The following is a 26280-nucleotide window of genomic DNA, read 5'->3' as shown; positions in this document are numbered from 1 at the left end:
ATAAAATGTTGAAAGGAATATACCCTCTTTTAAATGCAACTCTGGTCTGACAAGGACTGGCTAGAAAAAGGAATCTAGCCTTAGAATTTTGAAATTAAAAAGCAAACCAAAACCATACGCACATCATCTCTTTTTGCTGCTATCTTCCAGCCAATTGTTTAGAATAAAGCACCAGATCTGAACCTTCCATGTGCCTGTTATTTGCACCAGACTTCTAGTTTTCATAGGGTACATGCTCTCTCTCTCATATCTAAATTAGAGTTTATATCCTGTGCCTAGAGAAATCTCTCAAACACAAATTTTACCAAGAGCAATATATTTCCAGAAAAGAAGCTGACTTGCACATATATTTTCCCTAAAAGATTTCACTGCCATCTCCATCAATATTTCTAATCCTGAAAAGGTTGCTATAAGGAATCATTCCACAGGCTGTGTTTTAAGTGGTCCTTTTTTTCAGGGAATCAGTGAAGCTGAGCAGATCTTGTGTCATCTAAACTGAGATGGAGATTTAGCCTGCTGTCAAGCATGTAGGTCTTACCCTTGAAGCAAGGCAGACGGAATTTCAACCATCCATCACAAATTCAACTCTACACAGTAGCCTGACACTGGAACAGCAAATCCTTTGAAAAAGATCTATTACCAAATCCTTACGGTGCCACTTCCAGCCCCAGAGGCAGAGGTGAACCTGTACTGAGCTACTGGTCTGATGTCCACATATTCGGGAAGTGGAAAACTTCTGATATGAACTAAACCAGTCTTTGGGAAAACCTAGCATCAGAGTTGAGCTTTCTGGCTTAAGCCTCTCTTTACATAGAAAACCTGCCTAAGGAGTGACTTCATACCAGCTTCAGAATGATCATGGTTTCTCTCAAGATTTCATTTTTAATGGAAAGTTGGGAGGCCTGACTTATCCCCTACTGCTGTAACTAGATGATACTAGTAGTATCACCTACTGGTGTTACTTCACTAACATGAATAATTTCCTCTAAATTTATATCAAAATCATGCCTTTTGCCTGCTATTTACTGTCTTTACTCCTTATTATCCTCCTCTAATGGGAATGGAATCTCTCTCACCACCTTGATACTCAGTATTATTTAGGTCATGACTTCAGCTGTAACACTGTTCTCAGGATTCCTCTTTCTTCTTCTTTAGTAATTACTCCTAGCAGTCAGTGGGCAGCTGTGGCACAGAACAATAAATACACGTATACGTGTATATGTATACAAATAAGTATATACTCACTCTGGTACTTCCCCAAAGCCTTCCAAGGGTTCAGCTTCAGCTGCATATATCTTCGCGTACTCTCTTGCCGTATTTTGGACATAGCATTCCTATATTACAAACAGATATGCCTATGGAATATTACTCAAAACATTTAACAGATCATCTGTTTGAATATTTGCAAGACAGCTTTTCCCCACAATTCTTGCTTACAAAGGACAGGGGAAGCTTACCTGCAGTGCTAGTTTGTAGTTCTTTTGAACTAGATCATCCTTACTCTTGGTCCCATATGTGATAGCATTGTGCACTTTGAGAACACAGGGGTGGCCAGGACTGAACACTGGCACGAGGCCTTGCATCACTTTACTTCGGAAGGCTTTCCGGTGCATGCCTTCACCAAAGTGAAGCTCTTCTGTAGCTATTATTCCATGCAGGTTCCCACCAAAATAACTGTCACTGATGAAATCTTCTCTGAACATGAGCTGCATGAATTCAATTTCTTCCACACCTAAAACACAACACCGCTTTGTTCTGCACAACATCCTTCTGCAGTCACATGGAAAGGGGTGGACATGGGAGAACAAATGCATCTCTCCATAGAGTATTAAAGAAAATGCTCAATGGACAGAGAATACATGGCCTCACTTGTGTTAATATGGGGTTGGGACCCTGCTCCTCTACATGTAGCTTGTTGCCTGTACCATCTAAAGCCAGCATGGAGAAAGATGGCAGTTCAGGTTCATAAGGAGAGAATACAGAGTGTAGCAAACAAAAAATAGAGACAAAGACCACAAAAGCTGTCTTTAAAACTATTAGGGGAGTTGTGAACTGGAGCTTCAAATGAATACGAAGTAAGTCAAGCTGACTGAGAACTGAAGAGGCATTGAGGGAATACAGAGATCCTGCCAATTCTGCTTTTTTGGGAAGACAGAGTCAGTAATAAAGCTAATGTGCAGCAGTGTATGCAGATATGAATTTAAAAGTAGAACACAGTTCTGTGCCCAATGTGCTCAGAGCACATTCTTCTGAAGCTAGCCTGTCTTTCCAGAAAAGCCAGAAGTTGCTGGTACAACCAGAGCTTGTTTTAGCTTTCAGCTTGGAATCTTTTCAGGGAAAGATTCTGCCAAGGTGTTTGTAGAGGCACTCTGCTGAAAGAGGTCTCAGTCCTTATCCAATACGACCATGATGGAAACATGCCTTTCCTAGTACCAACCACATTCACTACATCAGCTCCAGTGCTGCAGACTGGCATGTTAAAGTGTTTCTGTCTCTACAGTCTGGCAAGACCAGCTTAAAAACAGGTTCATTAGCAAAGGTAGAATAAAATAACAAGATTTTTATTTCATAAGTGATTTTGAATAAAAGCCACATTTCTATAAATGACCATGTCAGTTTCAATCAAAAAGCAAATACATCAATTTTAGTGATCTTTATATTCAGGAGAAATTGGTACAATAATATTTCTCTTATGCCTCCACCTGTGGATTTTGAAGGTACCAGTAGCATAAGAATGTGTTCCTAAGTTCGTTACAGCTGAAATCAAGCAGGATTATGGATTTCACCCTTTTAAATGATCACTGGAATACAAAGGGAAAAAAAATAAAGGGGAAAAAGAAGTGGTTACAGTTAAGCACTGAGAGAAACTAAAACATTCTAACTGCACTTCCAGTCTCTCTAATCACAACATTTCAAGGAACATCAGTGGAAAAGATAAATAGGAGAACAAAAGGTGTATACTACGCAGCAATGAAGTCCTTCCAGCTCCCCTTTGTTGTTATCTCCGGTTTAGACTCTGTACACTATTGCCTCTCTTTGAAGCACAGAGGAAACAGTGCACATGTAAAGCTAGAATTAGAAGGCTCCTTAACTCCACCTAAAATTCTCTGTTGATCAAAAGTTATACGGTGCTGTTACATGAAAAGTCCTGTCTTCGTTTTAACAAGGAACTAAATGTTTAATTTTATTCTTCTAGAAAAAGAAAGAAAAATTGTTTGGCCGAATGAAGTACTTGATTAGTACAGTGTGCTCAGAAATTATAAACCAATTTGCAATGCACTGTCTATCTTTAGCTGCAGCACAGCAAGACATATGCCAAGTGTGATTAAACACAAGTTAACATATGGGGAAAGCATTCCAAATCTTCATGCCCGTCTTTCTCTTGGAGCAAAGTTACATAGCAGGTGACTTGCAAAGACCATGTGTTCAAACACCACTGGCAAGTTTTTCTGCCAAAAGAGCTTTCAGTACTCTCTGTGTGTCTGTGTCTCTGTATGATGCGATGCAATGCTATTTCACCGTTTCCTGTATGTGAAGTTCTAGTGCATCAAGCTAACAAGAAGTTACACAGTCAAGTTCAAATCAACAGTTTGTCACAGCGGGTACTCCATCACCCTGCACAAACCACTCCATCCTACATGAGGGTATTTCACCTACAAAACTCCCATGAATTACAGGGAATTTTATCTTTGATGGTGCAGCAAAGGCGAGCGCAAAAAGGAAAAGACAGCTAGCAAAAACACAATACTGATTCAATGGCTTTGAGGGATTCCCATAGTTTCCGACGGGATAACCGTCAAAATGTCTCAGTCTGGTCACATTTTTCCATCCTTCGTTCTGCTTGGAAATCAGAAGGAGCAAAGATCTGAGCACATATTCAAACAGATGTGTGTACTTACCTTCACAATTCTGAAAACTTGAGAGATGTTCCAGTACTACAAGGAAACAAAGAAATTGATTTTGTAGCAAAAAAAATATGACTGAAAACTGCCACTTTCATTATTATTAATTAAAATTATAAACTGGGATTTACCTTCGGAAGTCAGATTAAACTCAGCAGTCACCTTTCCATACATATTTTTCAAGCAGCAATAATACATTCCCTGGTCTTTGTTACTGGCTTTAGCTACTGCCAAAGAGACGGGAGAGTCGTCCTGGGCACTGGAACAGAGTATGTTAATTTTCAACATTAATACTTTTAAAAGATCTTTCCTGATTATTCCATGTATCTCTCCTTCTGTCCCTGGAATTTCTGTCCCTCACTGCAAAGACTGATTCAAATATGATGCAAGTAGATGCAATCTAGATTTGTAAAGAAAGTAGATTTGCATTTGACTGATGCAAATATGATGCAAAAGTATTTTATTTACCCTACTTAGAAGCATTCAGTCTATTATGTGTTTCACAATAGATGATCCTACTATGTTCTGAGAGAAAAGTACCTCAATAAAATCGAAAAATAATTAAATCACATCAAAAGGCATTCTAATATTCCTATCAATATCATGGCCAAATATATAAAGTATGAACATGTAAAAGCTCCAAATGTTGCCTGCTGTTCCTCAATATTGACTCCTCACTCAGCTTTCTCTGTTCCTTTGCTTTTTTCAAGCGAGATGTTTACTCTCTGATGTCTGTGTATGCAATTTCACAAATGGCTCAAAGGCAGAGTTTATTAACGGGGTGCAATGACATGCAAATGCAGTTACGGTACCTGCAGACCCAAGCTGGCTCTGGCAGCAATAAAACCACACTGGAACAGTGCTACGCCTGAGTGAAAAGTCCTCTTAGACCACGAAGGTTCTCACATGTACCACACTGGATGTCCACGGAGGTATTTATCAGCAAACCAGATAATCTATGCAGGGATTATGGAGACCTGGCTAGTGTGCTTTAAAGCTTTTGCGAAATGAATTACTGAAGGTGTGCACAGTTTTGTTGGCAGCATGAAGTTTCATATTGTTTTGGCACACTGGAGAACATATTTATCCAACCACAGTTTTTAAATTAAATTACTTAGCATATATTAATATTACTAGCGATGTGTATTTTTCAATACACATTTCCATGTGTTGACAGGTTATAAAAATTTAAAGATTTGTTGCCTAATTTCCTGTAAATGCCCCCTATTGAAAGTAGAAGCCACGATGTACCAAACAATGCAGATTATGTATTTCTGCAGATTGATGTATATTTCCAAAAGAGGAAACAGTGCTTGGGTACACAAAAAACAACTACTTGGATTGTGATTGTGGTGGAAGGGAGACTTCCACTGACCCCTGCTGAACATTTTTGAAGTAAAAATTGTAATTAGAATCTCTCCTACTCTAAATCTGTTATATATTTCACTTCCATTCCAACATTTTGAAATATATTTACTCTATGAAGTTAAAATTAAAATATTTTATGTTATCACATATTTTACTTGTTATCACCGCAAAAACTGATAAATTTGGTATCTCTGCATTGTTTATTTGTTAAAACACTGCAAAATTATTTAGCAGATAATGATATGTACTAATATTACAATGGATATTGTAATACAATAATCAAAATCAGTATAGTTAAAACAACAAGAATCAGAATGATATGGGAAGTTTAACCAATTTATGCAACTTTTTATCTCCCCTTAAAAGAACATCTTAGAAGATGTCTTCCTACAAAACGTTTTCATTTTTGCAGAATTGTGCATTCTGATGGAACAGAATGTTTGCTTTGTGTAATGTTAATTTTGTATTTTTGAAACATTATAAACAGATTTTAAGAGCTATGTGATAAGAACGTCATTACTGCTACGGAAGAAAATAACTCATTTCATAAACATGGAGTTTTAAGAAAAGCTGGAAAATATCCTGATAAAGGACTTAGGAAGCTTTTATTTCCACCCTTCTCATTGCACTGCCTCTAGTCACTCAGTCAGGTTAACTGGGTTGACGGGAGAGATCATTCTTCCTTAAATGCAAGTCCCATTGTTTAATCCAATCAGTGTCAAGTTCCATTCGATACCGAATACGAAGTTCAAAGTAGAACCACAGACTCACAGCGTGGTTTGGGTTGGAAGGGACCTTCAAAGATCACCTAGTCCAAGCCGCCCTGCCGTGGGCAGGGACATCTTTCACTAGACCAGGGACATCTTTCACTAGACCAGGTTGCTCAAAGCCCCACCCAACATGACCTTCAACACTTCCAATGATGTTGGAACACATCCACATCCAACCCATCCACAACTTATCTGGGGAACCTGTTCCAATGCCTCACCACCCTCATCACAAATTTCTTCCTTATGTCCATTCTAAACCTGCCCTCTTTCAGTTTAAAACTGTTGTCCCTTGTCCTGTCACTACAGGCCCTGGTAAGAAGTCTCTCTCCTTCTTTCTTATAAGCCCCCTTTAAATACTGAAAGGCCGCAAGGTCTCCCCAGAGCCATCTCTCCTCTAGGCTGAACAACCCCAACTCTCTCAGCCTTTCTTCACTGGAGAGGTGTTCCAGCCCTCGGATCATTCCCATGGCCTCCTCTGGGCCTGCTCTAATAGGTCCATGTCTTTCTTGGGCTGGGGACCCCAGAGCTGGATGCAGTACTCCAGGTGGGGTCTCATGAGAGCAGAGTAGAGGAGGAGAATCACTTCCCTTGACCTGCTGGCCACACTTCTGATGCAGCCCAGGATATGATTGACTTTTGGGGCTGTAAGTGCACATTGCTGGCTCACATCCAATTTTTTGTCCACCAGTATCCCAAGTCCTTCTCTGCAGGGCTGCTCTCAATCCATTCATCCCCCAGTCTGTATTCCTACTGCAGAATAATCACGTCAAGCTCTACATCACATGTTAGTTGCTTCAGCAATTTACTTCCACCACACAAGGACAGATAGCTTCCCACATATTAATCAGGAGTGTTTATGTTGTTTGGCTGGGTGCTGAGGTTCAAACTTCCTTTGATCTTTTACAGTACTTGAAAGTTGGATAAGACTGGTTAAGAACAGGCTGAAAAGAATTACTGGTGATGGAACGCAAACTATGACCAATATTAATACACTGTGTGAAGATATGCTTCTTAGTTACCCTGTTTAAACTTATTTTTTGCACCTATCATACTAATCCTCTTAACAGGTACAATAGTATATCACTGGCATATTTTCCCAAAAGCTATTCAGAAACTACCGGTCCTTCAGAAACATCCACTCACCTTCTCTGCAGTTGAGCTAGTAACTTGGAATCTTTAGTCCATGTAATGGTGGAGTCACCATGAATGTCACCAAATTGACAGCATAGCTTAACATTTCCAGAGTAGTCGGGGAACAACTCTGCTTGGATTTTCTTCAGCAGCTTGGGAGCTTGAAACAGAAGAGCCACAGTTTAGGATTAGAAGATGATGATATTGTTGTGGCATTTTAAAGGAATCCCAGAATGATTTACAGACGTCGAGAATATGAATCTGACAACACTGGTAAATAATTATGATTTCTTGTGATGCAGAAACCACGGCTTTAAAATACGGAGGTTTTAAAAGACTGATTCAGTGCCCCACACAGTCAATGGAAATGTTGTCAATGCAAAGACATTTTGAATTTATGGAATAGGACCCAAGGGAAGTTCTAGCCTGAAAAGGCATCGACATAAAATCATTTCTTAAACAAAACACATTCTCTCTGACTAAAGGATCAGCTGGTTTTATCAGTAAAAAAAGACACCACAAAGGTACAGCATACCATATGGTTACATAATGAGAATTCATATTAACTGAATACTGGTAACTAGTAGGTTTTTTTAACTGATCACAGCCTTTGAGAAAAAAGACTTTAAGTCCCAGGAGATGCTCAGTCTCCAAGGTATTCTTGGAACATACCTAACGCACACTGCCACGATGAGACTCTTTGCAAGATGCAGTGATGGCACCATTTCCTTTAAAACACAGCGGGAGAGAGGAACCCAGACTTAGTGGTTAGATATTTGCATTTGGCAACATCAGTGGCCTCTGCTTCTCTCCTCAGTTTCAAAGGATTCATTTCCCACCTCTAAAGTAAGTCCCTACCTTTCCAGCCATACGGCATGGTTCTTTTGCTAAACATTGACCATTGCACAGAACAAATCCAAGAGTCACTCAGGTTACAGAAAGAGAGCACTCTGCCCAGTCTGGGGAAGGTCCTAATAACCTGGTTCTCTGCTAAGACTTGTTTTCTGGCTCACAGAACGCTCCAGCATCTTCTGTACATGGGCATGGCATGAGCAGGAGGATGAAGGGTACTTGGAAAGAAAGGGAATCACATATACTTAGGGAGAGGTTTTGGGATCATGACACATCCCTGCGCTCAAGTGAGACATCCCTGCTAGATGTAAGGGATGTAAAATGCAAGATGTTATGTTTCCCACTGTGTTAATTCTGAGCTGCTGCACTCTGAATGAGCTGGCATGACACATCTCCCTCGGGGATCTCTTGCCAGCAGTCTAACTTTCCCCATCTAATGCCGAAGGAATGCTGGATCCAACTCGAAGGGTCGGGCACCTGGAATTCACTGCTATGTTTAACTTGTAGTCACTTAAGTCCTTAGGCCTAAGAATCTTGCTGAATCAGGGCTAAAATGACGCAGACAGTATGTGACAGAACTGTAAATAGAACTAACAGCTCCAGATTCCCTGCCTTAACCTCAAAGTTGTCCCTCCTGCAGCTGAAAATAATACAAAAGAGAATACTGAGTATATACCAGACTAATCATAGCAACCTTCCCATAATGCTGGGCAAACATCCACACAATTCTCTAAAGTACAAACATACATTCATCTCAGTCTAGACTAAAGCAAATCAGAAGCAGGTTAAGACTGCATCAGTCTTATCTGATGCAAGCCTGAATGTTTACAACATTTTTCAAGCATAGCCTCAGGTACATGGCAAAAGATCAGGCATTTCTCAGTAATTGCAGTTTGCTTGCTCTGCTTTGAAGGAATGTGCCTCTCCTCCCACACATTTGGTTCTCTGGCAAAGGACGCATCTTTGAACAGAGAAAAGTCTGGGGTTTTTTTAAAAATGTGATTGGAAGAGTAGAACTCTCACCAGACCACATTGTCATTAGAGTCTCTGAAGAGCTTCATAGTTGTGTAGCTCACCTTTAGTTGCTGTTCAGTCTTGCTTTGATCTATTAAATTATTTTACGATGTGAACATGAAATGTAATCTCCAAAGGTAAAAATAAGACTTTGGTCCTTGCGAAGTATCCATATAAACCACAAATACCTCATCTCTCTAGCTGTTACACTGTTGATACTCCTGTCTGCATTTTGTTCTACCTGTTAGCAACCTCCTCGAGACTCTGACAAGCAGCCTGAATCTCATTTCAATTATATGTTTTCTCTGTCAGTTTCATATTGCTAATGTCACCAGTGCCATTCCTGACCAAGAGTGGTGCAAAGGAATGCAGAACCAGCCATCAGACACTAGATAGGACTGCAAAACATGATGTTTATCAGTGGCACACTACTAATAACAATAATACTTTGCTAGTGATAAAACCATTTGGTAAGCAAGAGAAGGTACTGCATTTGGGAGCCACAGTGTAGGAGCATAACTGGGAACACAGCCCTGCGGGAACATAACAACATGCAAGGACTGGGCTTGCAGTTGCTATATTGTGTGAGGTTATGTGGTACTGTTACGCTATACATCCCTGAAAAGTTACTCGAAGAGACAAATGAAGGAGTAACTACTTCAAACACGTTAAAAAGTTCATAAACAATATATTTGCCAGCTAGGAAAAGGATGTTAGGGAGCGTTCAGCTCTGTGGCACGGGGACAGCACTAGTTACTAAGTTCACAGAACTGGAAACTAACATCAGTGAGGGCAGGACACCTTTAGCTGATATGATTTAGACTAAAGGAGGCTTGCAGTGTGTTTACCAAATTTGAATTTCGTACTGTAGCCAGAATGATGGGAAAGGACAGAAATGAAAATCAGTTTTCTCTTACCTTTGCTATCCTTTTTGAAAATTAGTTTCCTTTGCTCTTTTCTATCTTCTTTATGAATCATGCCCGCCTCACTCTTCACAGACTTTTTAACACAGCTAGGATCATTGCTGACATTTCCCCTCTCCTCCAGTCGGGGTTTTTTTGACAGTGTTGCTGGTGGTAATTTCTTCTTAGCTCCAGTAGCTAAATGCCCACTCTTTGCTGTGTCTTGTTTACATTTGATGGGCGCAGGCTCAGCAGCAGTTGGTGATGTCTGGTAGGATTCTGACCCTTCTTGATTTCTTAGCCTTTCCGCATTGACTGGGAATGGATCATATGTGGTCAATGCTAAGGAGAATGGCTGAGTTCTGCTGTAGGGTGGTTGCTCTTGAAAATACTGGTTGCTCCTGATATCAGCTGGTGGCAAATTAACTAAACCACTTACTACGCTCTCTGATGTCATGACTTCTTCATCTTTATCATACTCAGTAGACTTTATTGAATTATCTACCTCAGTCAGCTTGCTGGAAGAGATCAAGTCAGGACAGGGCTGCCTAATGCTAATATTCACAATCTGTCTCTGAGCCTTGGAGCCAATTAAAGTGTGCAAAGGAGACTTCATTTCAGCTTCATCTGGGTTATATTCAATAGCTCTTTGAAACTCCTGTTTATTTTCACACAAGACTGCTTCCTCCTTGTTTTCTTCAGGTACCCTATGGAACTGATCCTGCAATCCTTTGCAGAAAGTTTCCAGCACACTCCAATTTTCATCTACTTTGAGTGCTGTTCGTGTGGGTTCAGTTTTTACTTGACTTTCAGGACACCCCATTGCTGATACAGTGGTAAGAAGGCCCTCAGGCTGGCTTACAGGAGTGAAGAATGGCAATGGTTCCTTTACAGTCAGTTGTTGGATATCTAACTGATGACTGGTATCTCTATAATCCTCATTTGCTGTGCTGGGGTATTCATTCTGAGCCTTTCTAGGCAGTGGGGTACTAACTGCCGTTACACTTCCAGGTGCATATGTGTGATTTTTTGAAGAATCTGGTTTTGACTCTTCATCAGACTTGAAGGTGCTGTCAGAAAAAAATACATGTTGTTCTGATGTATTATGAGGGGAAACTGTAGTCTGACTCTCTGAAACATGACTAACTCCTGAGTCACAGGAAGTTTCAGCCCTTTGTTCATCACCTATATAGATCTCTCTCTGTTCTTCTTTTTTACATGGTTTATATCTGGGCATTTCTACACAAAAATCTCTTAAAAATGGATCCTCAGAAGAGGGAGTGAATGCCACTTCTTGTTTTTCTATTTCTGTCAGTTGGTGTATGTTTCGGGGTAGATTCTTACGTGTTGTGGTTTCAGGAGTCTTAATTAAAGTAGGCAATTGCATTAGGTAACCGTATTTCTGTGCATTAGAAACAACTTGACAATCTCGACAGTCATTCTTTTTTGAAAGATGATAACTGTCAGAATTATTCTCATTTTGTGCATTGAAGTCTGAGTGACTTCCTTTTCCTTGTAAATTCTCTTCATAACTTTTGCGTATGGTGTTAACAGCAGAGTATTCTTCATGTGTAAACTGACTGGTATTTTCACTGGGGAAAACGTCTTTCTCTTTAGGGAAATAAGCCAGTTCTTTTCTTGCTGGATAACAGTCCCTAAAATGACACCCTCTACCAGTTACAGAAGTTACAGACCCATTTATCAAGGATATGTTGTGCCCAGTATGAAGTAATTGTCCAATTGTCCCCTGCGACTTATCTGACATGTAAGCTGGGTTTTCTTTGTCATATGCTAAATTACTGCTCTGAGCATTTTTCACTCTTTGAGGAGAATCTGCATCAGATGTTTGGGAAGCATTATTAATGGGAAGCTTTCCTTTCCAAGTAACAGTCATTTGAATGGATCCATTACTGTCAGTTAACATTTGATTTGGCTTCTGCTCCAAGCACTCCCCTGTATTTAAGATTATACTATTTGCTGAAACACAAATGGATGGTGTTTCCATTTTATTTCCAGTGCTAGAATCTAGACATATACCATCTGTTTCTACCACTTGTGCAAGACAAGTGTTTCCTACGGATGCACTGTTACATGCTTCATCTGTTTTAAGGAGGATATTAGAAACATTGCAGTCTTCTTTCTCTGTTCTTTGTCTACTAGCTGGCTGTGTAATAGGTTCCTGCTCTTCTATCAAATTTATTGGCAAAGGATGATCAGAACAGGTCTCCTGTACGAAGTTCAGTGCTGTGACTTTGATATCTGTTGGCCTAATTTCTAAACTTGTGATCTCCTGGTTTTCAAATGGGATATGATAGTCTGAGTCATCTTCATGAAGAAGTTTCCACAGCTTGTCATGCACTGCAGATATATCAGCATCTCCTTTGCATTCAGGTTCTCCAGATTCCAGGACTGACTTGGGATTAGCTTCAAACAGAGATTCACCACATGATAGACTGCAGAGACTATCTGTGTTGTTGCTATCGTGTAAGTCAAAACTATACCTTTGCTCTCCCTTCCTTGGCTCATCACATAGCTTTGCAGAAGAGAGAACAGCACATAAACATTCTTGTTTATCAGGCACAGAGTCTGTATCCCGTAAAGGAAAAGGTGAAATATCATTCTTTGATTTGTTGCCATTACTAATAATATTAATTCCTTGTTCACAAAAGACTTGTTGGTGACAACTTTCTCTCTTATCACAAGGAGCGTGGTGTTGAGAACAGGTCTGTAAATTTGCATTTTTTGCTTGTAATGTCTTTTCAGTACAAAGCATTTCTGAAGCTGGATGGATGGTTCTTGCACTCTCACAAGTCATAAAGATGCATTCCTTTTCTATTTCAGGCTCCATACATAGTCTCTCACAATTCTGGGTAAAGATTTTAGGATTAGCACCTTGATTCTACAAAGAAGAAAAAAAGAGAAATGTAATTAAAAATTAGAATTGCTGCTTGACACAGGCCTGAACTAGAGTTCTGGCTTGAAAAGTACCTAATTTTTTTCTTTTTTTTAGTATTTGTCAATAGTCAAGTTTCTGACTTGTAGCTATCAACCTAATGGATTGAAATCAAACTCCTGGGTCTTAACAGCCTTGAATCCTGGTAAGTTTCAGATCTGGATCCAAATGCTGAGAAATATAAAATTTAATCAAGATGAAGATCAATGACTGATATAGTCCAGCTAGCTAAAATTAGATAAAATGAGACAAAATAAAATACAATAAAATAATAAACCAAAACAGTCATGTCTATGCCTTTTGCTAACAGTCGGAGCGTCCCACCATGCTTATGTAATTCTTACATAATCCAAACTGATGAGTTTCTGGAACTACCCAGACTAGTGTTTTGGGAGCTTGCCTTCCCCTTTGCTTCCATCATGGGCATTGTTATCTTAAGGTTCACAAAGACACTTTCTTAATATGTATCAGTCTTGAAAAGTTTCAGAGAGTGCACCCCACATGCCTGCCCTGCTAGGTACTAGAGAACAAGACTCCTACCAAGAAATGAACATCTCTGGGTCAGTTTTAAGCCGTCTTCAAAATTTGTCTTTGGTCACCTCTGACCCCTGAGATGACAAGTCCCGCTTCAAAAGGGAGTACCAGAGATCATTCCAGATCCTGCCTCTGTCCAAGTGGTAATGAATTGCTCAATATAAGGCATATTCAGCCCTCCTCTAGCAATGAGACATGCATTGCAACCTTAGGGGCACTGCTGGGAAAATTGGGGCAGGAAATAAAAACCCATATTCCTCCTGCATCTCCTTTATTCTCTTATATCAAAATATTCTGAATTGTCACTTTATGTAGAAACAATCCATTCCTCAATTAATCTAGGCCAAACTGAACTTACTTGATGCAAGGAGTGCAGACCTTATTAAAGAGAACAACTGGCTGATGTTTGGGCTTGCATGGGATGACAGAAGTGCTGCCATCTGCCTGGCATACAAAATCTGTTAAACTGTTCACCATTCCCCTCAGAACTGAGCTTTCACTCTTAAATTCTTGTTGCAGAATCCCTGCCAAGCTTTTGTTCTCCAGGATTTTCTCTAGTCCTCTTCAGCTCTAAATCAATTCCATGGAGGTGGTGAGCACGTTTCACGCGAAGCAAGCCATAGATGGAGAAGCCTACAATTTTTTACTAGACAAAAATGCATTGTTTCCTAAACGAATTATGCTTTATGCTTTTGGTTACCATTCATTTGCCAGAACAACCTGTAAAAGTAGAGCAATTTAGCAGTCAACCTTTGAAAAGAATATTTACTTTCAAATAGCTATTAACAGGCTATAACAACATGGACCTTATGAATTAGTTTGTACATTTGACCACGTATCTCTCTAGTGGTTGTCTGACGCTTTGCACCTACTCCCAGCAGAAATTAAGAAATGCTAAAAAATATCAGACTGAGTTTAAAAAACACCAATCTTTGTAGAAATTTTACATTTTTTAGCTTTTATCCAGCCACAGACTCAACTTCGTAACTGTTTTGTGTTGTTTTTTTCCTCGTGAGTCCCAGTTCCGTCCATAGTTATTTGTTAACTTGCAATGATGTGCTGGATGACTGAAATGAACAACTGTGACGCATAACGGGTGAGTCCTCTGGGTTACAGCAGAGCTGTAATGGTGTAATGAGTGCTGGCAGACACATAATTCAGAGAAGCGATTCTGGAAAGAAGCAAGTGTTGTTACTTAGTGAAGGATATGTACTGAAGGATTTCCCATGAGTTGCTGTGTGCTCAGGTAGAGGCAGGGGCTGCTCAGACACTAGGTTCTTAGTTTCCATAAGTTCATGGTAAAAGGATTACCGGCTGTAGTAAATATTGCTTTCCTTTGCTGCAAAAGCCACCCACTTCAGCTGCAATTCCTTTCATCCTTTCTGTTTCTCCATTCAGCTTGAGTAGGATGTGGAGCTGACTACATGCTGTGGACAACGGGGAAGGAAGAGATATAGAAAATTTTTGTCAATGACTTTAACTGCTGTTCCCACCCCAAGCACCATGCAGTTGCCACCACACTGTCTTCAGAACTCCTTGGCCAGTGCATACTTACCTAGAAACCCTGAACCTAGGAACCTCAGCTCCACAACTGCAGTCCCCTCTGATTCCCAATGCCTTGGTTTCCTGCTCAAGCCTGCGCTGCAGGAGAAGATGCCAGTCTCTAGGTCTTTGAGCTTAGACATACACCGTCTCTCAAGTCAAGGGGGATGTGGGCCTGGACGTGTCTCTACAGACAGTTCCAGTTCTCTTCTCTGTCGGTTCTGAGCATAGTGCTCCCCCACTGCCTCTGCCACTTCCGCTTCCCCACAAACCTCTGGAAAGCAGAGTTTATTTTTCTGTTCCTTACAGCCACAGCAGCCTCAATCACAGCTTTTACTAAAACCTGTGGAATTCTTGCTAAGTATGTTAGACATATGATCAGGCAGTCCCTACCTGCTTTGGTACGAAACTGAAAATAGACAGCTCTCCCATGCTCACTGGAAAGTGGGCTGATTATTTCAAGAACCCTTTTATCTACCTAATCTGTGTGTCTGTCTGTCTCAAGCATTTGTGTGTCTATCTATCTCAAGCATTTATAGATGTGCAGCACTGTAGAGTCTAGACACACATTTTGATGGCTGGAAAATAAATACAATGCCAAAAGAGGGCTTGTAATGGAGTGCCTTGCCTTGCATTTGACAAAAGTAGGTCTGAAAGCAGAATGCAGTTTAACGCCTCACAGTGGCACATTTATTAATTTTTTAATTGATATTTAACAGGGATATGTGCTCCTAGGGTATGTGGTAATCAGGTCCATGTTATTTTTGTTTGAAAGTACTTCTATCCAAATCCTTTAAACATGTTTCAGGAAACCTTGCTGGCTTTAACTTTGGTATTTGCTTAGATTAGATTTATTTCAGCTAATACAGTCCTAGAACTATTCATCTTGATTTGGTTTTTTGTTCCCTGTTCTCACAGAAGATCTCTAGGGTTTAATGCCATACATTTTAACAATTGCTTCAATTACTGGACAGTCTGCTCGACTCCAGGGGTGACAAAAGAATGGTAACAAACTAGAGGATTTTATTATGTGAATGCAGTAGAACAAGCAATTTTAATTTGTGCGTGTGTAACAGACTGCCTGGTGCGTGACAATAGAAAGATGAAATCACAGTTCTGTATTTAAACTTATACATGAAATATACAGTCCATGTACCTTCATTATAACGCCATGGTTACTGTGAACAAAGGAGGGATAAACAGGTCAGTCAGTTACATAATAGCTATGTGAAAGGAAAATGGAAACAGCCACTTCAAAACCAGAGCTTCCTTTTTAATCTACTGTAAAATCACGATGTAAGGAGGACCCTTCCTTGGTTATTTTGCTCTGCTAACAAGACCCATTGTGTTCCAAAGCCTGACAGGAACAATTAAATGAAAAGCAAAGAAGGACCATAGGGAGTAAGTGAGCACTTTTGCCACCTCTGAGTTATTGGAGGAAATAGGGGAGAACGTGGAAAAAAGAAGAGGAAATGTAAAAGGATTCTACTTCTTCATGGCAATCTGATATCAGGAACATTTTCATCTGCCAGTCTCTGTGGAGATCTAGAAGACACGGATGACCAAACTGATGACCTACGGACCTGCAAAACATTTTACAGTTGAAGTAAGCTTCTCCCGGGATGCTTCAAGTCACCTCTTGAAACACCTCTTGAATGTTTCAAGTCACCTCTTCAGTCACCAGGAACCGAGGAACAGCACCCAATCTGTGGCCTCCAATGTTATGGTAAAACTGATCTGTCCCTTCAGCCCAAGCTGGGCTGGTTCATTTTCAGATCTGGAGATCTTCTCTTCAACCCACTATATCATCCAACTTAGTGGTCAACACGTTACATTTTTCACTATTTCTCTTAATGCTTTTACTGCCATACTACATTCGTAGAGTGCTGAATTACTATGCACGCTATGCATAAGTTTAAACCAGGACTAGATCAAAAATATAATTTTCTGAAAACAAAGCTCTGGCTCTGAAGGCCATTGACTCTCTTGTGGCAATAAAGAGAGATCCATTTATGTTGTCTAGTTGCCTTGCACGCTACCTCTTGCTTTGGTATTTGCACTCAGTATCTCATATTCACTCTTGTTTTTATGAGTTGCAGTGGATTCCATTTTGGTGGGAATGACAGCTTCCCTGAAGTTAAAAGAGATCCTTTCTGGATCTGACTGGCTCTTAAGCTTGGCAACCTGTGTGCTGTTCAGTGACTGGCTTTAAATAACACTGAATTAACAAGTAATAGCAAATATTTGGGGGGCGTTGTTGTATAGAAGTATAGATGTATAGATGTATAGATGTATACAACATCTAAGAAATGTTGTATAGATAGGCTCTGCTTCAACATATCTAACTGCATCAACAGGATGCAATCCTACAGGTACTCTGGTTCCAGACTTGCACCTGGGTTGAAACTGACCCAAGGTCAAAGACAGCAGTTACTGGTTATACAAAAATAAACTTCAGTCTGGTGCAGCTTGTAGTGCGGTTGCTTTTCATTTTTAGCTTGTTTTACGATTTTTAAGATAAAATAATTCAGGCTGTGGAAGGCAACAAATTGATACTCTGAGATCCACATTTACGAAACAGGAAAAACAGCACAGGAAGCCTGACTGGGAAGGATTATTGTTGGTGTTCAGAGGGAAGTTTAGGTAATTACCTCCATCAGTCATTGTTCGGGCCATCTAATAAAACCATCTGCAGAGAGGCCAAATGATGTCGGATACTAAGGAGATTGAGGCAGTTCAAGAACCTGAACAAAATACAATTAGTACCATATCTAGGAGGGTTTCATTAAATAAATACTTGATTCTTAAGGAGAGTTTTCAATGTATGAGGCATGGGCATATAGCACCTGAGCAAGCTGTCTAATTTAATTTCATTACTGATCTGGAAGAAGAAAAAGTCAGCACGCTTGTGAAAACAGCAAGTGCTAGCTTCTGGAACTGCATAAAGGAACTCGAAGGTTACACAGTTCCAGGCGGCCTGGGAGTGCTCCCAGTTCCTGGGACCCAGTGTGCCCTGCAGCCACATTCCAGTCCCATTTCAAGACAAGGTCTGGGCTCTTGCTGGTTCTTTTTTCACTCTGGTTTCCATTCAAAGAAGGAAGCCAGAGGAGCCACTGCATCTCAACAGGTGATCCACACATACCTCATATACAGACAAACCCCCAAAATTACGAATCTGAGCAGGAAATAAAACAAAATTAGATTTGGAAAAGAGCAAAGTAATGCACTTGGGAATACAATATAGACAAGCCAAGGGGAAAGATATCAGGGGTAAACTACACCACTGACCAAGATATATAGATAACAGAGGGAAAAATTTAAATATGGCAGGTAATAATAAGGTCAATGGAGGTTGCAGTATGATACAGGAGCAGGGCTACAATTTCCTCTCTTGATGTCTTGATTTTTTTAAAGGCACCTCAGAGCATCACAAGAATCTTCACAGTACAATCTGAGTTAGCTGCTGTTCTCTGCTCCCTTTGCCATACATGAGAAATGGACCATCTTCACCCAATGTGACAAAGTTTGTTTCTGGACTGACTGACAAATTGTCACATTCACATGCAAATAAACTCAGTAGGCGTCAGTTAAGACTATTCTGGTTCTCTCTCCCCTACAAAATGTAGGGATAATTTATACATCAATCTCTCACCTGATCAGCTGAACCATTTCTGTTAATGAAAGCAAGAAGTTAATCTCTGAAATGAGATTATTAATTTTACCTCATGGTTTCTCACTGTTGTTTAAGAGGAAATAGTTTAGCAAGGTAATTCTCCACTGTAAATAAAGTCTCCATGTTACATTTATATCCCTCTGTTTGTACAAATGGACTGTAACAAACCATCCCTAGAATACAGACAATAAGTATATCACTGCCTCTGGATCAGAGCTCCCTCAAATCCACCATGTTTGCAACTGCTTTTGGTTTACACTGTTCTCCAGCAGTAGCTTAATGTCTCTTTCTATTTCCCTGTTTCATGCGATGCCATTCAAATTCCTCTTTCCTAAAATAACACTCTGCTTTAAATGGCACACCTGCCTTGGATTAGCTAAAATAACTCAACACCTGTAGTTATTTCAACTGCTTTAGATAGGTGAAACAAAAGACATGAGCTGTATTTTATCCTGCAGATGCTTACTGACAGGCACGTCCTGCTAGCATCCTGCTATTCCTGCTGAAGAGGCAGAAAAAGAGGAAGTTAAATAACGACTATAGTGTTTCAAAGGACAGAAAGCGAGTCCTCTGCCTTTGACAACAACATAGAGCAACAGGCCAACCATGCACAGCTGTCATGGGTCCATGCTCTGAAGCTGTGAGGATTTTCCAGCGGATGGGGTTTTTTGTGGGTCTCCCAGGAAAGACTGGAGCCAACTATAACACAGGTGACAAAATGGGATGTTACCTGCCAGCCCTAGGGTGGATCCTACTGAACAAGCAGGGCTGGTATCACAGCCTGCACGAGCTCTAGCTACTCAGGCTAGGACTCCTCTGTTTGCTCTGACGCAGAGCTCCTGCCCCTTAGCGCACTGCTCAGGCTTGGACCATTCCCCGGGAACGTTCAGCTCTCATCTCAGCCAGACTCAGAGCAAAAGTCTGAGACAAGACCACCTCTTCAAGCAAATGTACCAACCACTCTAGCCTATTAGAAAGGATGAGGTGTAGCCTCTCAAACTCTCCTTTTGGATCTGTGGCACATAGCATGAATATAATATTCAGAAACAAAGCATGCTAACCACTTGTTGGAGAGTTATTCTGCACCCAAGGACTACTGAAGTATTTTATACAGAATGCAAAACTTTCCAATGAAGTGAAAAACTTTGAGAAAGGAGAGACCTAATTTCTGCTAGGATTCAGAGTTGGAGGAGATTTGGATCCCAGCTTCCTCTGTCATAGGAAACAGATTTAGGCAAACTGCTCTTTCAGAATTCCAGCAAAAGAACTGAGTGGTAGCAAGTTGCACCAACAGGGAGCAAGAATACATGTCTCATAAAAAATTATAACTGACTACGTTTTGAGCTCAGATAACCAAAAAGCCTTCATTTTTTCCAGCAACTATTCACTCAAATGAGACAAGAGGCAGAGATGTACTTTAAAAACATTTGAATGAAAAATGAAACAGCTATAAGCTGATTGAAAATGATGTGTTGGGCATGCACGGTGATTCTTACTCATTACTGTTTTGGAACAGAAGTCCTCAACCGTTTTGTATTCAAAGCCAGCCATTAAACCAGCTCCCATCCAACAGCTGTTTATTGGCCTACGTGAAACCATTTGCTGGGTTTCAGTCTAACTCCTCATGGGCAGAGTTAACCCATCATAACTCTTCTGACACCCTTTCAAACAGTTTCCCTTTGCTCTTCCTTTGTTGCGTAACCCAACTTCTTCCTCCCCTCTTACCTTTCCACCCTTTCCCGCACCTTTCTGCACGTTCCTCCCAGCACACACCCTCTCCTTCACGACAGTGCTGGAGTGCAGCACACATGACTAGCACCTGCTTTTCTGTACTAACTGCAGAGCAGGGACCTCTAAACTTAAGAGTGCCCCAGCAATGAAACACTCTAAATTACAGTTCTCCATTACACACGGCAGCTTCTAGGACATTACACACAACAGCAGATAGCTACCATCTTAACATATTGAACAGGGCCAGTAGCCAAACAGATTAACAGCTTCATTGGCCTGTGCAGTCCTGGCAATTTTGGCCACCCTGGAATCTAACAAAGCACAGATATGACATGCTAGACAAAATACTTTTTGTTCACAACCAGATTACCCGATTACTTGGAAGTTCTGTGTCAGTTCTGCTTCTCTCCCTTTTGTACAATAAAATTTAAAATTATCTAGAAGTGACGTAAATTTATGTCAGGAAGATCAAACCAAGTATCTCTCAAATTTTATGAGAACAGGCTGTTCTGACATGAGTGGAAATGAAATAATGGCAGGATGAACAGTAGATCTAATCAGCAGGAAAAAAAATGCTCTAGAAATATACAAACACCACATGGCATTCTTCCTGGGGTATCAGCGTAAATGTTAAGTATTTCGCTCATGCCCTGGACCTGCCAGTTCCAGCAGGACTTCACCAACATCACTGGCATTCGGCAGGCCATAGACATGGGCTCTGTAATTCAGGAGTGACACCAGGACCTTGTGCTGAGGGTGCTGGCTGAACACTGAACAGAGACCAGCTCTTGAATGACACACTGCAAACTTGAAGCCTCCTGGCTCTCTGTACAGTGTGTAGTACCATAAAGCTGGCACAGTTGGCTTGTAGGACCTATTATTAATTAAGCTGCTTTGAAGCATTAGATAAATAAAGAATTTCACCTGGGGCTAGACTGTGAGGTCATGAGAGGAGTCAGGAGCCTCCCACCTTGACCATCTAATGGAAGGAGAAGTCACCCAGAACAGCAGTTGCTGCACAAGACAGACTGCAAAGGTTGTTCCAGTTAGAGGCAACTTGGCACGAAGGGGAAGTGTAAATCCTTGGGTAATTAGTGCTGTCGTTCTCTGGCTCCTATACACCTCTCAGCAGACCTGATTCACCACATGGAGAGGGAAAATACAATGCTCTTCAAAAGCAGTCAGCTGTGGTTTTTGCTATGAGTCCCTCACCTTGTTCCTGGCAGCGCTGTCTCAAATGCTGGGCTCCATCCAATACCACGGTGCACTTTTACATAAACTTGTGTGCAGCAGTAGGAGGTTGATTCTTTCTTGCCTTTCTTAGGTTACACAAGCAGATTGCTGAGGAGTTTCTGGCTTACTGTATGGGAGCTGTGAGAAGCTGTCCACATTTTCCTTGTGCTATAAAGAGTAGTTTCCAGATGGGATGCTTTTGTTTGGCTCATTTTCAAGACCACATAATTGTGAACCTACACCTAAATTTCCTCTTCATTCATGCATGTTTAAAACCAGGGGTTTGGTTTGTGCTCATCTCTAGCCCTTTTGTGTACACTGATACTTCTCTCCTACTTAACTTTTATCTAATGTAAAGTTTTGGTCATGGACACACAAACAGAAGAAGTACATGCTGACTGCAGGTAGCAAGAGTCTAACCAGCCAGTCTGAAACTTGGTCATGGCACTTACAGTAACATAACAGCTGCTCTTTGCTAAGGGGGCTCTGGGATTTAAATTATTGTACTGTGCTTGGAAAAAAAAGAAACAATGCCTCTTGCAAACCATGCTAATACATACTGTCAAGAAATTCTCAGTAGGTTAATTTCAGTAGGGGGGTATTCCCTGTCATAAGAACATTATGTGCTGCTAAAACGTGATTGGAATTTTATGTACCATAAAAACAGAGAAACCTATGGATGTTTTTCAGGCAGAAGAATTCAGTGATTTTTGACTGCTTAAGACACCCCAGTGGTGAGATTAAAGTCAGTCTACTGCCCAGAACTGGGACACATTTTTGCTTAAATAATATAGATGAAGAAAAGCATGTGGAACTGGAAAAAGCTTGTGTTTATTTGTCATAAATGTTTTTTTCTGTGCAATTAGGTATGCACCTTCAAATCAGTAAAGTCAGTGATAATAAGATTAGTCATGATTTAATACTCATCTATATATGTTACGTATCTTCAGTCTTTACTATGTGAAATAAAAAGTATGATCCAATTCTCCCACTTATGAAAAGTGGTGGAGCATCATCAGTCTGTACAACTCTAGTGATTTCCCTAGTTCATTTCCTACCAACAGACATAAAATATGCAAGTACACGGAAAGCCCACTTTGGGTTTGTTTTTTTTTAACTGGTTTTTACATTTCAACTGGAATATCTGACTCTTTCATTGTTTTATTTTTAAAAAGCAAAGCTCCATTCACCTCCGTAATATGAACTCTCTGGATTAAACTCCCCTCCTTGTTACGAATTCAGAGCAAACCCCTGTTGATTTGTTTTAGATCTCCAGCACCATCACTGGATGACAATTTTGTTCTTTGAGTATAAACTGAAAAGAAAGTAAATCAAAACGTTCTCTGCTCACAATAGGTATTTGAGAAACTTTCTGGGTTGAAAGAAACGTTACTTTGATAAGACCTGTGCAATAGCCTACATATCAGATTTCCCTATCCAGCTGTCCAGAGTCCCATTAGTGCCTCTTACTATTATCAGTCTCACTCTATAATTAGAACAGCTTATGGTTTATTTGGGCCTTTTTCAAAACCAGATTTCCTTCCCAGCCGTAGCTGTCATTCAGAAGTACATGAATAGTATCTTTCAAAGTAATTTAAATTTTACATTATTTTGTGACAAACAGGAATAAAAAGCATTCAAATCAGTAGAGCAGCTCTTTCTATTAAATGATAAACACTTCACTTACCCTGGGTGAGATGTTTTTGTTTGGCATCTGATTTTGCTCAGACAGGCCCCAAGTCCTTTTCCTTTCCCAATGACAGTCTTTATCTGCCTCTTCTGTATGACACAAACCAGCCTGCATTTGCAAGCCTTCTGCCTCCTCAGGGACTTGTGTTGAAATGACACCTTCCTGACTGGGAAACAGAGCACTGGATTCCCTAACCTCTGCTGCAGTCTGGAAAGATTGTCCTATATTACTTACATATCTGCAAAGCTCTTTAGGGTTTAACAACTTTAAAAGGTTTCTTCTTAGACTTTCTGTTAAGGTACAGACAGCATGCCTTGCATTTTCCTCTGGCAAATTTCTTCCCCCTTCCTCTAGCAGCAATGAGCTTTCACCCAGCAAGTCCTTGTCTGTCATGTTTTCTGTCATTGTCTCTGAAGCCTGATTTGTCAAAGAAGCACCTATGCCACTAGTAGAGGAGTCCACCTTGGCACATACGTTATCCTTGTTCTTTGATTTGTCAGTTGAGAAATCCGCAGCTGAGTGGCCACTTCCATTATTTTCTTGTTCAGTTCCAGGATGGTCATTTTCACTGTCTGCGGATGCAACAGGCACTTTATACTTTTCTTTGTCTTTCAAACTGGTACTTGTATCTCGGTGGTGTCCAACAGTGAGAGTCATCTCTGTCTGCAAAGGTGACTGGCTGCACATAGAGGGGTCTCTCCTTACATTTACTCCTTTGAATTTTGAGTGATGACCACAGAAGCCAATGGTGGTATCCATAGGCGTAGTGTTATCTGACACTTGGAACAGATAAGGCATTTCACCGAGGAAGTAAGCACACCCATCGCAATCCTTACTCAGTTTTAAATCATCTTCATCATCGCTTTCTAATAAAAATTGTAATTTCTTTTTCCAGATTTCATTTTCATGCACTGTCAGCGCATCTGAACATTCAAAATACTCTAGGTCATCATCAGAAAAGTCATCACTTACACTTGGAATTTTCTCTGCATTAATCTCCAGAATAGTGGCAGAATTTTCAGAATCATCTTTTACAAAATAATTGTGATTTACTACGGGAGTATCTGCCTGCTGACTGAACAGGGTATTCATGTTTAGAGGTCTACCGAGCCCAGTCTTTTCACATGCCTGGACACCTGCCAGAGACTGACCAGATACAGAGTCTTCCGTGTTAAGGCAACAGTTGTCTGTGTGATAAGTGATTACATTTGAAGGGCGGGAATGCACCTGTCTGCTGCAGTATTTCTCTGCTTTTCCAGCAGTGACACTGACCATACTGTTAAAATGAATTAGGTCATCACCATTCTCTGAAAAATCCCTTAGGCAGGAAATATTTTCCTGGGTTTTAAATACATTTTTTACATCCATGTTGTCTTCCACGTTAGGCAAGTGTCTGTGGGATTTCTCAAACGGGGACAATACTTCTGCTTTTCTGAGCTTCTCAAGCAGTAAAGCACTGACTTTTGAACAGTTAGAATCTAACATGGGGTCACCCTCACAGGGATAACTCTTGTGTTGTGCAAAATGTTTCTCGTTCTGCTCATTTTACCCTGAAGTCTCCCACATTGTCATATAAGTCAACAACAAATTCTGGGGAAGTTTTGTTTTTTGTATCTGATTTCAGTTCAACAAAAGTTGAACAGCAGGTCATTCTAGCTGTCAAACTGTTTCCAGGTACTGTTCAATGAAGTGCAGATCTTTGTGCACCTGCAAATAAAAGAAACCTGAAGTTTAAAATTACTTCTAAAATGGGTATACGTATTTTCTAAAAGGTGTTCAACTGACGCACAGTTGCAAGCATTTTTAAAAAAATACAAATAATTATTTTAAAATCAAGATCAAACATTAAAGCAGTAACTATAACCCAGCTACCTAAGCAATGACACTTAATGGAAACCCATTATAACTGTCTGGAGTGATTTGTGCTAGGAAAACAAATTCTTAAGCATGCCTGTACATACACATAGCAGCACAAAACAGGCTTTAGCATATGTCGTTTAGACATTTCTAAATGCAAACAGTAATCTGCAGACAATGTAAATTTTCACATGTGCATGATTTCTACAGGTACTAAGTACCTGCTATTTTGGTAGTCACATTGGCACAACAGTAGGCTATTCCTTGAATTGGCATCATAGGGACATAAATTCCAAAATCTCTTTGTAGAAATAGCTGGAACAGTCAGTCTGGTTAGATTTTATAGGGCTATTTCTGTTTAAAGCAATTCCATTGTATTTTGTCTTGATATTTGTAATTTCTGTGGTGAGAGAACAATGAAATGAGGCTGGTTAGCTTCAATTTGCTGTTCATACTGAGTCTTACTTTCAAACAGCTGGGCAGTAGCAAAATGGTGTGGCAATGCAGAATTTACATAAAAACAAAGTGAAATACACCAAAAGGCTTCCATTAGCTAAATCCAAAGAAATATGGAATCATCTCTCTCTTCTTGTAAAAAAACCTTGTTTCCCAAGCATTCCCAAATCTTAGGATTTTAGATGCTTGAGATGTTCTTGTATAGTACTAGAGGCACTCTGGGTCATTCCTGACCACAGGGTACCCACGCTAATCACAGCAGGACTCTTCCACAATCCAGGGATCCACTCATCAGGGAAAGCAGTGTAGCAGAACTGAGTTTCAAGTAAATTTGAACTCATGGGGGACGCCAGACTAAAAGCTCTGAAACGTGGTGACCTATTTTTATGCACAGAACTGGTATGACATGAAGAACAGCAGGAAAAACTTTCTTGCCTTCCCGCTAATCTGATGAAGCAATTTAAAGACACCTCTATTCATTCTCCTTTTCCTTCTCCCTGCTGCTCCTATTGTGACCTTTTTAGCTAATGTCTCTCTCCTGGCTGCAAGATTACCAGCCACTAGCACTCTAGCACAGCAACCTTTCCCGATGCCCTTTCAAGCACTTTATAGTGCTCTGTCTGCTCTCTGCAGGGCCACAAGCAGAGCAGTCATCGGACCTGTCAGCACCCA

General features: G+C 40.4%; 1 protein-coding gene across 3 annotated transcripts in view; it reads right to left on the bottom strand.

Annotated features, from left to right (window-relative positions):
- Positions 1 to 26280, bottom strand: part of ALPK2 (alpha kinase 2) — a 53516-nt gene that overhangs the window by 14945 nt on the left and 12291 nt on the right. For all 3 annotated transcript variants that reach the window (XM_072860437.1, XM_072860438.1, XM_072860439.1), the window contains 7 exons: positions 23293 to 25002; positions 9955 to 12838; positions 7184 to 7331; positions 4034 to 4161; positions 3900 to 3935; positions 1458 to 1732; positions 1246 to 1334 (listed from right to left, as the gene is read on the bottom strand). In XM_072860437.1, the coding sequence (XP_072716538.1) occupies positions 1246 to 1334; positions 1458 to 1732; positions 3900 to 3935; positions 4034 to 4161; positions 7184 to 7331; positions 9955 to 12838; positions 23293 to 24780 (5048 nt within the window). In that variant the 5' untranslated portion in view covers positions 24781 to 25002. The remainder of the gene's footprint in view (positions 1 to 1245; positions 1335 to 1457; positions 1733 to 3899; positions 3936 to 4033; positions 4162 to 7183; positions 7332 to 9954; positions 12839 to 23292; positions 25003 to 26280) is intronic.

This window comes from Ciconia boyciana, chromosome 4, assembly GCF_034638445.1.
Source record: "Ciconia boyciana chromosome 4, ASM3463844v1, whole genome shotgun sequence".
NCBI lineage: Eukaryota > Metazoa > Chordata > Aves > Ciconiiformes > Ciconiidae > Ciconia > Ciconia boyciana.
The sequence above is the reverse complement of the archived record's forward strand: the minus strand, read 5'-3'. Positions and strand labels throughout refer to the sequence as shown.